The sequence below is a fragment of the Chelonoidis abingdonii genome, chromosome 8, assembly GCF_003597395.2.
Source record: "Chelonoidis abingdonii isolate Lonesome George chromosome 8, CheloAbing_2.0, whole genome shotgun sequence".
In the NCBI taxonomy this organism is placed as follows: Eukaryota; Metazoa; Chordata; order Testudines; family Testudinidae; genus Chelonoidis; species Chelonoidis abingdonii.
This window is the reverse complement of record NC_133776.1, coordinates 78,197,198-78,214,774: the sequence shown is the minus strand read 5'-3', so window position 1 is coordinate 78,214,774 and position 17,577 is coordinate 78,197,198. Positions and strand designations below refer to the sequence as shown.

Here is a 17,577-nt window from a genome sequence, read left to right as displayed (position 1 = left end):
CTACCGGCTCGGAAGGGCCAGGCTCGTCTCTTGCTTCTGATTGGCCAAGCCTGGCTGTCAGTGAAAGTCAGTCCCGCACCCATCTCCTGGCCTGCTGCTCAACTCTGCGAAGTGGTGGTAGGATCGCGATGGAATTCTGGGCGCGCGCACAAGAGAGATCTCTGCTTTGCTAGGCCTGGTTGGGCCGAAGGGGGGAGCAGCAGCTCTTACTGCCCGCCCGCCCGCCCGCAAGCGCAAAGCGGGCAGCAACTCATCTCACCTTGCAGCGCCCTGGTTTGGGGAGGGCCCATCTCCGAGCAAGCGGCCCATAGCCCTGTCCGGTGTTTTCTGGGCTCCCAGCAGCTGCCTTTCCTGTTCGACCCAGCCACGCCTCCATGGCTGTTGGGCTCCCGCTCCTGAGAATTGCCAGCTTGAAGGAAGGAAAGGGCTGCCCCCATTTCTAGCCCTGGCATTTGTGGGCCCCATCAGCAGGTGTGGCGCCCCCCCCCCCAAGTCCTGCTGTGCAGACCAGGGCCCCAGGGAGGAGCTGAACCCCTTCAGCCCCCCACTGCTCATGTCCGCATTCCCAAGCAAGAAGAGGGCAGCCCCAGATGTGACCCTACAATTCACAGGGCTACTAAGCCAAATTGAGGCTCCTCTTGAGGCTCAGATTTCAGCAGCCGCTGTCTGGGGCACGTGTCACAGATACAACATTGAGCCTGAAGATCTGTGACATCCCACAAACTCTCAGTGTCCCAGCAAAACCAGCCTGGGGATTTGTGAGGCTCTATTTGTGTGTCTTTGTTTTTTTTGAGGCTTATGGGAATGTCACACCAGCAAAAGAGGTTAGGTGCTAAAGAGATCTGGGTTCCTTTCCCAGCTGCGCACTGTGGACTTAGAGCAAAATATCTGCTGACATAATGCCAGTGACTGTAATTGCTTCATCTCTGACTTTGGGCAATTTGTGTGACTTTCCCCCCATCTCTGAAATGGAGTAACAATGCCTGCCTCATAAGGAGTATTGTGAAACTTAATTTGGTAATGTGCTTTGAGATGCAAATAGAAGAGAGCTATTATAATTCAAAATGGTACGACCATTGAAATCCAAATTAATTTGTGCCTGCTATATCTTTCTGATTTGCTACAGCTTATAAAAAGGGAAGAGACAAGTGAGTTTTGAAGAAGTATAAGAGTAAGCACTAAAGAAACTTGTCATTTTTGTCTATGAAAAATGCAACTAGGCCCCGAAGGTAATGAACAATTGTAGGAGTTGAAACAATACTGTCAGTAGGTGGTGCAAGAGAGACATGACTGTAGCACAACTAAAAATCTCACGAGGAAAGTGTAGTTATGTTTACACTACTGGAGCAGGAGGGGGCATCTGCATAGATTTATTTTATGAAAGTGATAGTTGTTTGTAGTAGTCATATTGCTATCCTTGTAGAAGTAATGGACTCAGTTGTTCTTTTAAAACACAGCTCCATATTGGGGGGCGGGTGGTAGTGCAGAGGCATATAGCCTCCAGTGGAAATCCTGGAACAGTTGTGCCTCAGCTAGGTGCCTCCAGGAGTGTAGAAGAAGTTTCACCAAAGCACAGACCTTCAATGGGCTGTAGGACAAGCTCCTGTTCTGCATGTGGCCAGCTCAGCTGGCTTGTGTGAAGAACACTGGGGTGTTGACAGATCACTACATTGGGGCACTAGGTCCCCTATGGTAGCCTTCTCTCTATAGTCCAGTGGGCTTGAGAAATAAAGAAAGAAATTCCAGTGAGGAGCCAGCCCAGGGGCCAAAGAAACAGAAGCCACAGGCATGAGCAGCCCCAAGAAGATATTGCAGCTGGGGTGTGTGAGAGAGACACCACCCTTCCCCCTAGCACCCTCTGGACCCAAGACTATGCAGAGGGAACTCCCTTTCAGGGGCCCATAATAAACTCAAGGATTCTGATTGTTCCAGCCTGACAAAAGAGAGGCTTCTTGCACCTTTCTGCCTTTCATGCAGAGGCATTGCAAGCTACACGCCTGGTATGATTTAAGGCTCAATCCTGTTTCAGTGGGGGAAAGGATCGGGCCCTTAGTGATTTTTAGAGAAATGTGTGTGTTTGTTAATAACATATTTTCACAATAAACAGGTAAACAGAAAAGGCCTCACTGAGAAATTGGAACACATAGGTCAGGTGAGCAGGCAGTTGCTTCAGGAACTGAGATGTATCTGAGGAATTGAAAGAGATTAGGGTTGCAAAAAAGGCAGTGTTGCTGGAGTGGATTAAAGAGACAGATAGACCTACACCAACTAAGTTTGAAAAATCAATCAGTGTAATCAATTTCTATTTCATATTTGTGTGTGTATAAAAGATATAGTCTTAGCTGAAATATGGGATATATTTTGATTTTTTGGAAAAGATTATGTTAAATCTCACCCTGAGCTGCTACTAATTATAATTTATTTTTAAGGCAACACCATAGGTATGCATGGCACTTTACAAGTAAATAAAAATGAGAGGTCTCTGCCTCAAGTAGCTTACAATCTGAAAAAGTCATGGTACTGCAGGAGATGACAATAAACAATGGATGAAGTGAATGAGTCTTAACAGAGGAAGGTCATAAGATATGCCTGTTTTTACCTGTGCATCATCTTGGCATGGGACCAGATGGAAGGCTTCATTCTGTGTTTGCATTTTTCTTACCTGAGTGTCTATAGTCAGATATCTTCAGATATCTCTTTCCTTATAAATTCTGCTTAACATTTTAGACTTGTAATTCAAAGACCTACACTAACACATTTATGTGACTTTATCGCTGTTTACACTTCCACTTGTAATCTGCATTCACCTTCTCAGCTACCTTTGGTGTCTCCTTTACTACATTTTGTTAGTTTAAATATTGGGTCTTTGTGGAGGCTGACACATTCCAGTGGAACGATCTTCTTCCTCCCTCTTTGTGCTGTAGACTCCTTGGCACACTTTAATAGAAAGTTTAATTGTTGTTATCCTCCAAATTATTATTTTACTTAACCTGGTTGTGTGTTTATTCCTGAATTGCATGGCTCTAATTTATAAACAACAGTAGTGCAATTATCAGAGGGGTAGTAGTGCAATTGACACTAATTTAGTAGTCTCAGTAGAGGAGCCCTGGAGTGAGTTGTATGGAATCTGAACTACCCATCTACTCTCAAAGTTAATTCCTCCAGGTCAGGGTTGAGGCATGTTAATGAAGATGGAGACATGCTTAATTATTATCAGCACTGAATCTGTTGTGTAGAAAGAGAATTTCACTCATGATGATGTAGTGGAGGAAATAGTTATTTCAAATAACCTTTAAATATTAGATTATTTTTATGAACTCAGTTGGACTCAGTGCTGTATTAAATCTGTTTCTTATATTCACTTAGAACACAGTATGGGTGTATAAGAGAATAAATAATACAGCAGAAAGTATGCATTTCTGCTAGCTGGGGGCAAAGCGGGGGAGGATCAACACAGAACACCTTCAAATCCACATGCAAGCAGTGCACATGACAGGTAGTGAAACTCTTCAGAGGAATTTAGAAAGAGGAAATGGCCAAGTCACTGACAAAGGAACATGGTTGATTATTTGGGTCATGTAAATGCAGATTCACATAGTCAAAACTGGAGTGTCTTTTTCTCCCACTATATCCAGCGGGAGCTGGTAGTGGACAGATACAAGTATGCCAGGATTCTGGAACATATGTTGGAGAATTCTTTACCTTAGCTGTGCTGTTTTGAAGATCATTTCCTCCCAAAGCACTTTTTCATGATAAGGGCCTATGAGATATTGTAGTTACAATATAGTTTACATGCTTTGATTTTTGGAGCCTGGATTAATTTGGATTTTACTATTTGTAATGCATAATCCCATCTGTGTTAAAAATCCACAGCATAGGCCAGTTTCTCATCTAACCAACTTCACTTTGCATAAGAGGAGAGCTGGAATGTGTTTGGTTTAGCTATCTCTAATTTCATTCAAATAAATGTTTGCATACAAGTGCATTATTATTTTGTATCACCTTAAAGTTTGCTAGTTGCCTTATCAAATACACAAAAAGACATGGTCCTTTTCTAGAAGAGCTTAGGTGCTTGCTTCTAGTTTATTTTAATTCATAGTCAGGATACATTATCGGTAGTACTTTACTACGGAGGAGTCAATAAATTGGTGGTTGTTACTGAAATGTAAAAAGAGGGCATCACATGCACGATGTCCCATGTATTACACATCATTTGTTTGTTTCATTTGTACATTTTCCCTCCATCAGCGTATGGGTAGTACTCTGGTATTCTAGTACTTGCAAGACAATTAAATTCTTATGTGCCAAAGAGAAGGAAACTTGACAAGGAAACCAACCAAAAACTCTTTCAGTGCCTGTGTATCTATTAACTAGTGCTTGGGAGTATTGTACAATGTTAACAAACTGCTTTCCCACTTGGAAATCCACATGACTTGTCAGTTATACCAGCTGGTCACTGACTGATTTGAAAACCAAAACCACATTTGACTTCTGCAGTTCATGAACTCTTGTTTGTTCTAGGACTTGGGACTAGTGACATTTTATATTTTGTTCTGCACTCTCTCATTAGAAGGATTATCTTTTGTTAGGTTTTTTTGCACTTACCTGTGTAGCCCACACACCTTCTGGGTATGGTGTTCTGTCCCATTTAGTGGCACCAACATATGAGAGAGAGAGAGCACGCGAGAAAGAGTTAGTTTAGTTTAGTTACATTAATCTGCTAACAGCCAGTTGGTTTTTAGTTCATGCGGTAGAGGCTCATGCACTAAGCTCCAGAGGTCCCTGGTTCAGTCCCATCCACCGACAACTGGTGTCTGTCGGCATTACACCTGATTAAACAGATCTCACAATATAATCTTAGTTCTGCAACTAAAGAAAGTACCACTGTGTTCTTGTAAAACAGCTATTTTTTAATTTAAAGGAAAGGGAAGTAACTAAAATAGTGAAGGATAGACATTTCCCAATTTGCTGTCTCATTTTTCTATATCCGGAGACTCCGTGTAATGTGTGTCAATGGAAAAAAATGTGAGGAACTGAGGCACCCATGAGTTTATTAAATTTTAGTTTTGGAGAGTTTGCTATCCTGATTATGCCAAATGAATCTTTTGTGTACTTTAAGATACACAACATACTGCACAGTCCATTCCATGATAGGGCATTTGTCTGAAATGATAAATTAGCTTCATGTGTCCAATAATCCAGTTACAAATGGAAATGCTGCAGGAAGAAGAAGCCTATTTTCCACAATAGGAACAGCATTTCCAAGAAAATTTGAAGTTATCAATTTAACACTTGGCTATTCAGTTTCATACAGCAAATTACAATCTCTGCCCCTGCTGAATCAAACCTAGTGGAGAATTGTAAATTAATCCCCTGATTTTATATTTTCATTTTATCTACTGAAAAAATTAGCAATATAAAATGGTAGAAAACAATACTGATTGCCTTGTCTATGTATAATATATTACAACATAATCCTGCAGGCTTCTGAGGGGCAGATATCTCAGCGGTAGCTGGGAGTTTTTACTGTGGGCCAGATTCTGATAACTTTACTCACATTCAATTTTAGTACTAGACTCAACAAATATTCCCAATGGGACTATTCATTGGGTGAGAGTTTCAGAAATTGACATTCTTACTATTAGAATATATTAATTGTATTATGGTAGCACATTGGCGCCCCAGTCACGAAGCAAGACTCCATTTTGCTAGGCCCTGTGCAAATGCAGAGCAAAAAGAAACTTTCTTAACCAAAAGAATTTGTAGTCTGAGTAGATTGTAGGGACTTGGGAAAAGATTGTCAAAGATATGTAGGCATTTGAAGATGCAGATAAGTGCTTAGTGGGATTTTCAAAAGCATCTAACCTATTTAGGCCCTTATATCCTTAGAAGAACCCTGTATTTTAAGAAATTAGTTCACCAAGTCCTTATGTGAAAAAGAGAAAACATATGCAATATATCTTTAGTGATAGTGGATCTGTCAAGGGATCAGACAAATATCCATATATATTTAACTGTGTCCTTAATTTATTCTTTAAGAGATGGGGTGAGAGTTTAATAATTAGGATCTTGGAACTTCACTATTGGCTTCTTTAGAATGTAAAGAAAAAACACGGATTTTTTTAAACATTAATTCTGCATAGAATATTCTAGTTAGTATATTTTAACCCACTTAATATGCAAGCTATTATGATTATTTGATTGTCCATTTGATCTCCTTGATACTTTTTCATCCTTTGCATATGAACAGAGTCATGAGGGACTGATCTTCAGTAATGCTGAATAATCTCTGCTTGAACTGAAGTCACTAGGAACTGCAAGATCTCAGCACCTCTGAAAATCCCTCCTTGAAGCAATATGCTCTTGCCATCAACAAATGCAGGCAAACTTCTGAAAGTTCTCAGCCTTACTGCTCTTCATTGTAAATCCACATGCACAGCTTAGGCCTTCTATTATCATAGAATTTTTATTTTTCTTAAAGAAGGTACAATTATTAAAATAACAAAGAAACAATGTAAGGGGTCAATGCCTCCTGCTGCCCCCACGCGACAAATATTCACCCTTGAAGGTCTCTCAGATCACTCCAAAAAAACTCTCTTTCAATGGGAAAACCTTGTTGGGGCCCTGTTATTGACTTAGAATATTCCAATCTGTCCCCACTGCACGTCTTAATGTAAAGTCCTACAGGTTTAATTTAAATGGATCTCACATGACTTCTCATCAGCATCTGTCCAGATTCTTCCTAAGCCTCATGCCACTCTCATTCTTGGTGCTAGACCACCAGATTCTCCCAATTCCCAGTGTCCCCTGACTAATGAAGGGCTTACCCAGTCCTTACCATTCTGAGGTTAAACCCTAGTCCCAAACAATTATAAACCACCCTGCCTGAATTTTTGTGTCCTCCAGGAGATTCTGGCAACCCTTTTCAGCTGCAGCTCCCTCTGCCTGAGCCTGAGCCTCTGCTTCTGTCAGCTCTGCCTTTTTAACCTCAGATGGGTCCTGTAAACAGACCCTCTCTTGTTGCAGCTTTCTCTTTATATAATGTGTTCTTAGCCCTTTCCCAGCTGAGACTAATAGCTCCAATTGAGTTAGTCCAGGTGTACTCAAATGGGCTGGATCAGCACCACACTGAGAAGCACTTACCTAGTCCCAGGGGATTGGTCCTGTTCCCTCTTAAAGGGACACATCCTATGACAAAAAGCTTCTACCAAGTGGTACAAAGTAATGAGTAAAAAGGGAAGGGTGCACCTCAGGCCTGGTCTACACTACACCGTTAAATCGATTTAAACAGCGTTAAATCGATTTAACGCTGCACCCGTCCACACTACACTGCTCCTTTAACGATTAAAGGGCTTAAATAGATTTCGTATACCTACAAAAATGAGAGAGTAACCTAAAATTGATATTACTAATTCGAATAGTGTTAGTGTGGACGGAATCGACGTTATTGGCTCCGGTAGTATCCCACAGTGCACCACTGACCGCTCTGGACAGTAATCAAACTCAGAGGCACTGGCTAGGTAACAGAAAGCCGCGAACTTTTGATCAATTTCGTTGGCCAGCGTGGAGCTCTGATCAGCACAGGTGACTCGCAGAGCTCATCAGCGCACAGGTAACAATGCCGTCTCTGAGAATCGAAAAAGAGCACAACATGGACGCAACAAGAGTACTCGATCTGATCGCTATATGGAGAGGATTCACTGCTACAGAACTCCGTCGACAAGACGAAATGAAAAAATATTTTGAAAGAATTCAAAGTCTGTGACGGGAAGGCCACAGCAGGGACTCAGTGCAGTGCAGAGTAAAGTTAAGGAGCTCAGACAGGCATACAGAAAACCAGAGAACAAACGGAAGGTCTGGGTCAGGCAAAAACATGCCGCTTCTATGCTGAGCTGCATGCAAATTTTAGGGGCTGCCACACAGTACCCCACCCCTGGCGTGTATTCAGAGGTCGGGTTGTAATATCAACCATGGATGAGGATCTGCGGAGGGGGAGATGAGGAGGAAGGGGAAGAGGAGGAGAGCTTGCTGAGAGCACACAGCACTCCGTTAGCCCCAACAGCCAGGGCTTTGTGACCCCAGAATTACCATCCCAGCCCTCCCAAGCCATACCAGACAGTGAAAGCATGGAAGTGACCTCTGGTGAGTGTACCTTGTAAATATCAAACATGGTTTAAAGCACATGTTTTTTAATGATTGATTTGCCATCAGGCTTGTGATGCATTCGCAGCCAGTAAAGTTACAGGAAAAAGTTCGTTAACATGTCTGGGATGGAGCGAAAATCCTCCAAAGAAATCTCCATGAATCCTTGGAGGATCAACAAAGCCTTTGCAGAAGATTTCTGGCAAGGCAGCTTATCCGTCCCCCATGTAGGACACTTTTCCTCGCCATGCATGTACAGTAATTCGTATCATTGCTTCACAAAGCACAGCTGGCGTATGCTCTGGTGACTGCTGGCATTTCAAGAACATACTTCTGCATCTGCGCTGTTATTCTCAGGAGAGTTATATCCTTCATTGTAACTGGTTGAATTCAGAATTTAATTAGGGGGATACATACATGCTATTTCCTACCCTACTGGGCGTGCCGCTTAAATCAAATCCTTCTGTGCACGTAGCAAAGCGGGGAGGTAGGAAGGATAGCGCTGAGCTTTTTCTGCGTTTGGCGAGCAGGCGATCTCCCAGCTACCCAGCCATAGTGGTGCGGGGGGGGGGAGGAGGAGGAGGGGGATGATTACCATGATCTTACATGATAGCAGCCATGCGGTGGGGGGAGGATAAGGGGGGGGTTGGGTTCTGTGGTTCCTCTAACAGGACAAGGCATCGTAGGGCACTGTGTATATGAGCTGCAGAAGTCAAACATAAAGCTTACCATGCCGCATGGAAGCTGAATTATGATCCTGGACCTGGTCTGTGGATCTGCAACACCAGAGCCACAGGCACTCGATATTAACGATGCAAAATGCACCTTGTAGTGAAATCACATGTGCTATGTAAGGATAGTTGTTATTCACTGTGAAAGATACAGCATTGTTCTGTAAAATGTATCTTTTTACACCCTTCTCTCCTGTTTTCCCTTCCCATGCAGCCGCCACAGTTGTCCAGCTCCCTACCCCATCCCGAAGGCAAGTCATCAAAGGCGGAGGAGAACGCAGAACGCGAGATGAAATGTTCTCAAATCATGGAAGTAACCCGCAGTGTAATGGCTCATCAGAATGAGTGTGAAGGAATGCTAGCAAAATGTACAGGAAAGATGCCAGTGAACGGGAGGATAGGAGAGACCTCGAGATGAGAGGTGGCGGCAGGAAGATCAGAGTGTAGGAGGAGATCAGCGGTGCGGATGCAATGCTGGAGCTGCTGCGTGATCAACTGAATCTCGTACGCGATGGTGATCTGTCAGGAAACGAGAGCGGGGTCCGGTGCCGTGCCAGCCTGTGTAACCACCTCAACCCTCCCCATGTTCCATATCTCCTCACACAGTGTAAAACGCGTGGGAGGCTTTCTGCACCCCCCACTCACCCGACCAGTCAACCAAAGCTGTCATTAGTGAAATGTGCATTAATGGCCTTCTTCCCTCCTCATCCTCCTCCAAAGCACAGCAGGCAGGATACCTGATAATCTCTAGCCTCTTTTTATAATTACTTTTTATAAGATACATCCAAGGAGGGGCGGGTGGCTTCAGGGAATGCCTTTTATAAAGAATACATGATTTTTAACAATACTGAATGCTTTTAATAAGAATAACATTGATGTTATTACCACACTGACTTTATTTCCTTCAGCAAGCTATAAGCAAAGGGAAGAGGTTGGGGTTACTTACAGGGAATTGGGTCAATCAAGGGGGGGAGTGTCTCAAGGGGAACAACCAGCAGTCCACGTCGTGGCCGTGCTGAAACTCATTTTCAAGGCCTTCTCTGATGCGCACGCTCTGGTGTGCTCTTTCTAATCGCTGGTGTTCTGGCTGCTCATACTCAGCGCCAGGTGATTTGGCCTCAGCTTCCAACCCAGCATAATGTTCCCCCTTACTTTCACAGAGATTGTGAGCACACAGCAAGCGCATAACAACGGAAGTGGTTTGCTGAGGTCTGAGCAAGTAAGTAAATGTTCGCCCAGCGCCTGTTAATCGGCCAAATGCAGCATCTACCAACCATTGCCACTTGCTCAGCCTGTAGTTAAAACACGCTCCTGACCACGTCCCGCTGCCTGTGTATGGCAATCAAGGTTGGTGGGTCACGCCAGGAAACGAAGGCATTCAACACTCCCCAATGTTTTTTCTGTCTGGGAAGTAATTCCCTTGCTGCAGTCCGTTTAATAAGTTGTGCTTTTTGAGACGCGAGCGCATAACTTCCCAGGCCCTCCAAGTGGTGTTGATGAAACGTCCATTTGATCCACCAGTGTTGCAGCACCATTGAAAATACCCTTGGGTTTTGTACTGGGTGCTGGTGCTCCGGGGCCAAGATGAGGATATGGTTCATCTATGGCCCACCACGTAGGAATCCATTGCAGCAAAGCCATCCACTATGACTTGCACGTTGCCAGAGTCACAACCTTTCGTAGCGAGCTTAACGATTGCTTTTGGGCTACTTGCATACAGAGCCCCCAAGTAGATTTGCCCACTCCAAATTGATTCCCGACTGCACGGTAGCTGTCTGGAGTTGCAGCTTCCAGAGGGCTATTGCACTACTTCTCACTGTGGAGGCGATGTCTCACATTAGTATTATGGCGTTTCAGGGCAGGAAAGCAAGTTCACAAAGTTCAAAGTGCCCTTACGCATGCTAAAGTTTCGCAGCCATGCGAATCGTCCCACACCTGCAACTATGCGTCCCACCAGTCTGTGCTTGTTTCCACGCCCAATCGGCGTTCAATTGGTAGAACCTGCCCTTACCAGCATAGTAGCTCCAAAACGCAGGGGCCCGCAGTTAGGAGAATTCAGTGTCCATGTCTCATCGCTCTCGTTGCGCGCTGCCGTAGCTGCTGTAGCTGCCTCTCCTCTCCTGTCTTTCAGTTCATGGTTCACCATGGACAGCACAGAATGCGCGAAGTGTTTACAGGCCATGATAGGTTACTGATCTGAGCAGGGTCCATGCTGCTTGTGCTATGCGTTTGCTCAGTGCCTCAGGGAAAAAGGCACGAAATGGTTGTCTGCTGCTTTCACAAAGGGGAGGAGAAAAAAAAAAAAAAAAAAAAAAAAAAAAAATAAAAAAAAAAAAAAAAAAATAAAAAAAAAAAAAAAAAAAAAAACAAAAAAAAAAAAAAAGAAAAAAAAAAAAAAAAAATAAAAAAAAAAAAAAAAAAAAATTCGGGTGAGGCTGTACCCAGAACCACCTGCCGACAATGATTTTTGCCCCCTCAGGCACTACAGGGACTAACTCACACACAGTATTTGCCGCAAGAGGCGGGTGGTCGATTCCTGGAAGGCGATACACCTCACCACTCCTCAGTGTTACTTAGTGAAAAGTCGCGTACCGCGAAACCCAGACTACCACCACTGCGTACTCCTTCTCCAGAAATGACGTAGCCAATAGCACACATAGAGAGAACGACACCCATCGAATTAATGTGCCTAGTGTGGACGCGCACAATCGACTTTATAATATCAGTTTTATGAAACCGATTTTAGCTAATTCGATATTATCCCGTAGTGTAGACGTGGCCTCAGAGAAACATCAGCAATAGTGAAAGAAAAAAGGATGAACAATCTTATCCTTTGTTAGATATTTCTTTGGGACCAGAACCCTCAGCTAGTGTAAATTGATGTAAGTTAGTTGGTGTGTGGCTCTTGAAGTCTGATAGACAAGACACATTTTTAAACAGCCTTCAACCCAATCTGCAAGGAATTCCACAGAAATGATAGTATTTAAACATTTAACTATATGGTTGTAGTACAGATCAGATATTTAGATGTTTAAATGCTATAATATCTCATGGTAATTCATCAGAGTACAGAATTGGTCTGAAAATTTGGAGGCTAGTTTTGAAATTCAGCCTTTAATTTGAGCTGTCATTGCTAGCCCATGAAGCTCACAATTACCCCCCACCCCCGACTTGGAGGAAAGAAAAATGAGAAGGTAAGAGTTAGTTTTAATTTAAAAACAAAATAAGTTTCTAACCTTTTTCCTTGCAAAGAAAACCTAAGCAAACCAATCATGAGTTTTGAAAGCTTATCACTGATTTTTTTCTAAAGATGGCATGTTATCCATAGTGCCTTGGCTTCCAGTCATCCATGGTTGGTCTTTAGGGTCTGGAGAAGCCGTAACCATGGGTTGTTTGATTATTGTGATGATCCCAGATCATGTCACAGCTGAGGTAGTCAGTGGTGCCCAGGTTACAGTTGATAGGACTAGGACACTGCAAACTGCCAGCTGTGTGTACTCTAGCTGTGAGGGACATAGCAGCGTGATCTGCTGTCTCTGTTCTGAGCATTCCATTTTAAAAAACAATCTTTATACTTTTACCCTCATGTATGCATGTTCTGTACGTGCAAATGAAGAAACTTGTACCTACAAACACTTGCCTCTGCAAATCAGAGAGACATCTAATTTAATAACTAAATTCAGTTGTTTGTAGATGGAAATGAGCAGTAGAAAGCTTGATTGCGTCCTTGCATTTTGAAATGTGCTACGAGCATGGCCAAAGGTATTGAACGGAAATCTATTAGACACACTAAGCTTTTAGTAATCTTAGTTATTTTAGGTTAACATATTGCAAAATTAATAAACAGTCATGCTAGTTGTGATCATTACACCAGAATCAGTCCCATCCAGACTCATTTTTTACATCCTCTTTTGGATTTGGTGTCACTGCTTGTTTACAGACCACACAGTTTTCCACTGGTGACGGCACTTCTGTTTTAAAAATTGTACATAAAGAGGAACAAAATTGTGTGTGCTCCAGTTATTGCTCACACTGTCTGAAGTGAATACAGAGAATTTATTCTAAGGTTGCTGCAGTTGTAGTCGTGGAATGTTAGGTTATGTGACTATCCACATCTTATACTGATTCTGAAAGGGTAAGTCTGGTTTTCTTTAGTTTGTCTCAGCTTATCTTTTGTTACAGAATTTAGAGTTCCACTTATTTGGCTTAAAATAACTTTATGTATTTATTTTTAAAGTATGCTTGCTAAGGTTCCCATATTTTTGACATCTTGCTCTAACACTTTGAACCAAGCATTAGAGGCAAACTTTTCACAAGTAACTAAGGCCCAGCTCCTCAAAACAATTTAGGCACTTAACTCTAATTGATTTCAATAAGAGTTAGGCACCTAAATACCTTTGCACGTCTGGGCTTAACTCCCATTTTCAGAAGTGAGTCAGGCATCTAGTTGCCTAAGTCCCATTGACTTTCAATGAGATTTAGGCTCATAAGTGCCTATGTCTCTTTTGAAAATGGCACTTAGGTACTTTTAAAATTTTTATCCTGCATCTTTGCTTGTGTGAGAGGTATTAAAAATAAAGTAAAATGGTTAAATTATTTTAACTGCTGAAGGATCTGTGTATTGTGCTTTTTCTGAGCACTGGTGTCATTCTTATGACATTTGAATTAGAGTGTGCTTATTAATATGTGGAGTACTTAAAATCAATTCTGCTTTGGAAAGAGTTATTTGAAGGGTTGGTTCTGGTATCACACCTGCTCTACAGAGGTGTCACTTTATATTAAACAACTATCCCCTTATTTAAATGGATTTAAATGTTTTTAAAGTGCTGATGTGAGCCCTTCTCGCCCAAGTCTGTCAATTCTGGGCTGTGAGGCTGTGTAGACATTTCCTGAGTGCTCCAGAAATGCACAACGGGAGCAGTCCCCCTGTGCTGGGACATCATTGCAAAGGCATTCAAAGTGAAGAGGAGACTTTTGGTGGTGTTCTGCTTCATTCTCCCACATAAGGGTGAGCCACAATGTGGTCCTCAGTGAGAGTGAGTCAGAGCCAACTCCCACTGAAGTCAATGGAAAGACTCTTATTTATTTCAGTCGGAGATGGATTGAGTCCTAAAGGCTTGCTCCATCTAAGTCAATTGGAGTTTTACCACTGACTCCAAAGGGTGCAGGATCAAGCCCTGTGTGAGCAAATACAATTAAAAGGCAAAGCCAAGGAATCACAAAATGTAGTAGCTAACTATTGATGTGTAGTTTGTTTTTTAATTATTCATGATACTATTTCATAATGTACTAGTGAATGAGTGCAGTGAATTTAGTAAAATTATGGACTCTTAGCAATACAAGAGCTCATTACAGTATCTGCTTAAATTTTGGCTAATAGTTCGGCAATATACCCAACATTTTTATGTAAATAAGCAAGATACTGCTGCAATTAGGGCTCAGTCCTGCAAGGTGCTGAGCATTCTTGGGAAGTGATGAACATTCTCAGCTTACACTGAAGGCAGTGGAAATTGTGGCCACTCAGGATTTCACAGGAGAGCTCAACACCTTGCATGATTAGCCCCTTAGTTTACTAAAAAAAAAAAAGTGTGTAGAGGATTATCATCAGTCAGAACTTCAGCTGGTGAAATCAGTTGTTGCGCTGTTTCTTTCAGTAGCACCATGTCGATTTTACATCAGCTGAGGATCTGGCACAGTCACCAAATAAAAAAGACTTCATTGATTAAATTTTTCTGAGAACAAGTCATGTGCATAATGTAACACAATTGTCACAATTCAGAAGAAAGATCCAAGACTCAGCTGATATGGAAAATGAAGGATCAAATTATTGGCCTAACTCTTTTCTTTTTCAGGATGATTTTTATTGACATGATGACTTTATCTGGCTATAAAAATGAAACTGGTGAAAAAGCAATTAAGTTACTGTTTGTTAAAATAAAAAATGCCCCACACATTGCAGTCTACATGAAGCATACATTTTTTAAAAACCTTTTTATCAATTAAGGATAAAATAGCCCTTACTGTTACACTTATTTTGCATTACCTTACATGGTTTCTTTGTATTTGCAGGAATAACGTGAACACTGCTGGTTAGTGAGTCTTTAGCACTGATCAACATGTTGGCAGAAGGCATCCTAACTGGAATCATATACAAAGAAAGAAAACAGGATATAGATAAACCCCACAAATGTCACATAAATAGAAGAGATGAAAGGGAAACCTGGAAAGATCACCTTATAGATACACCAGCAATTAAAGATTTTGCTTCAGAATCTGAGAAGCAGAATGAGATCATTGCAAAAGGTAGCAAAATTGAAAATAATAAAGAACTTCAATGGAAATCTAAAGAAGAGCTACCTGCAAAAGAATGTAATGCACATGTTACAGGGACAATATCTGCAGCTTTACATATACCAGGAAGAGAACAAAATCATGAAAACCAGGTGGATTTATATAGATCCTGGTCATGCCACAGTATTTATCAAAACTATCCTGACTTACATATTGGAGGAGACCATGTAGGAGGCTATATGCAGGATTCGGGTTGCATTATGGACCACATAAGTGATGAACTTGTTGATGGCCCGGTTTTACTGTCAGGAGATATTCTATTGGGTCATTCCCCTCAAAATGAGCCTCTTGAAAAAACAGCTACAAAGTCCTTGAATGGTGATGAAGGTGGAGAAAGGAGTATGACACTCCACAAGCAGCCTCTTTCGAATTCTGTGCTGAATAACTACATGGATACAAAGGTGGAAGAGCTATATAAACAGTTTTTTGAAGAGAACCTTACCAGGTGTGGTTCTGTAACAAACCTCCTGACTTCCAGTTTGATCATGAATAACCTAAAACAGATAAACCTTCAGATCTCCCAAGAACAGACTATAGAAACATGTAAAGCTAGAGAAGTGTTTTTACATTCTTTAGCTTTGTTTAGTTTCCGCAATGCTGCCAGTGGAAATAGCTCTGAATTTAGCACTCCAAATTTACAGTTCTCCAACTTGCCAAGCAAGAGAAAGAGCTCCCGGGTACAGTTTACATCATAACTGAACTGTTTGGTTACAGCAGTGGTTCTCAAACTTTTGTACTGGTGACCCCTTTCACACACAAGCCTCTGAGTGTGACCCTCCTTATAAATTAAAAACAATTTTTTATAATTTAACACCATTATAAATGCTGGAGGCAAAGCAGGGTTTGATGTGGAGGCTGACAGCTCACGACTCCCCCATGTAATCATCTCGGGACCCTCTGAGGGGTAGGGACCTTCAGTTTGAGAACCCCTGGGTTACAGCCTATTCTGCAGCTGCAGTCTCTTCTCTTTCAGGATTAGTTCGTGAAATGTACCAAAATTAGACACTACTGACTTTTTAAAATAAATTTTGACATTTAACCACACTTTGTCGTGATGCCAATTCATTGCTTGTTACCGGGCTAAGATAAAGATCATGTGTCTTTGTGTGGTTGAATGTAATCCAAATGAAATTTTTTTACAAAATCCTATTGAGCCAAATTTTCAAAGTGGCCTAAGAGCAGCTTCTAAGAGTCTAGCCCCGCCAGCACCTAGTATGTGAGTAATTATACATAGGACTAGTACTTATGCAGTCAAAGTTAGTCACGTGCATTAATGTTGGTAAGGTTTTGCCCTAAGAAATTAATCCAGAACCCAATGAAGTTGATGGTTAGACTCACGTTGATTCCAGTGGTCTTTGGATCAGGCCATAAATTTGAACCCATAATATTGTGCATTTAAATTTAGAGGTTACTATTGCAGATTTCACCCATTATGTCTGAGAAAAGGGCCTTCTGTTTTGAAAATCCTGTTTAACAATTTGGTTTATTCTGCATAACGTCTGACATATTTCAAATGTATATAAAAATGTTTATCAGAGAGGAAAATCAATGACAATACTCTATAGAAGGATGATAAGTGCATTTATATGAGGTTAATACATGTTTTGTATTATACAGGTAGAGTACATTACAATGGAAAACTACAGATACATCAGCTTCTAAAAATTTAAATAACAGGTCAAGTTTATAAAACGCTAAAAGTATTTCAGTTACTGTAAAGGTGATATTTGTATTCATTTAAAATGTCATTTACTTAAATCAAAGTTTCCATATATTATACAACAAAATCCACTCGGATTCCCAGAATATATAAAATGATGATTTCTGCCTACCATTTGCATTTTAAAAATAGGACTTCTTGTTGTGTTTTTCTGCAAAATACACCGTTATGACCTCAGCAAGTTAAGAGTGGGTTGCAATGTTACTGAAAGGCAAAGATATTTCAAGTTTTGTTGCTATTACCCTAAATCAGTAGTTCTCAAAATTTTGTACTGGTGACCCCTTTCACACAGCAAGCCTCTGAGTGCGACCCCCCTCCCCATAAATTAAAAACACTTTTTTATATATTTCACAGCATAATGTTTTTTTTCCCTGTAAAGGGTTAACAGAGGGAACCAAACACCTGACCAGAGGACCAATCAGGAAACCGGATTGTTCAAAGTGAGGGAGGGAACTTCTGGTTTTGGGTTTGTTCTGCCTGTTTGTTTTCTCTCGGCTATGAGGGAAGAGCTTTCTTTTTTTTTCTATCTCCAAGCTTCTTTCTACCCTTCTGTTCCCAGTTGTAAGTACAAAGGTAGCAAAACAATAGGCTTTTATATGTTTTGTTTTGTATTTACATGTGTGGAGTTTGCTG

General features: G+C 41.5%; 1 protein-coding gene across 1 annotated transcript; it reads left to right on the top strand.

Moving 5' to 3' along the window:
* The first annotated feature begins 14,727 nt into the window (after window positions 1-14,727).
* Window positions 14,728-16,263, top strand: LOC116834715 (TLR adapter interacting with SLC15A4 on the lysosome-like). Its single transcript, XM_032797006.2, has one exon. The coding sequence runs from the start codon at window positions 14,990-14,992 to the stop codon at window positions 15,917-15,919; it is 930 nt and encodes a 309-aa protein (XP_032652897.1). The 5' UTR covers window positions 14,728-14,989; the 3' UTR covers window positions 15,920-16,263.
* The last annotated feature ends 1,314 nt before the right edge of the window (window positions 16,264-17,577 follow it).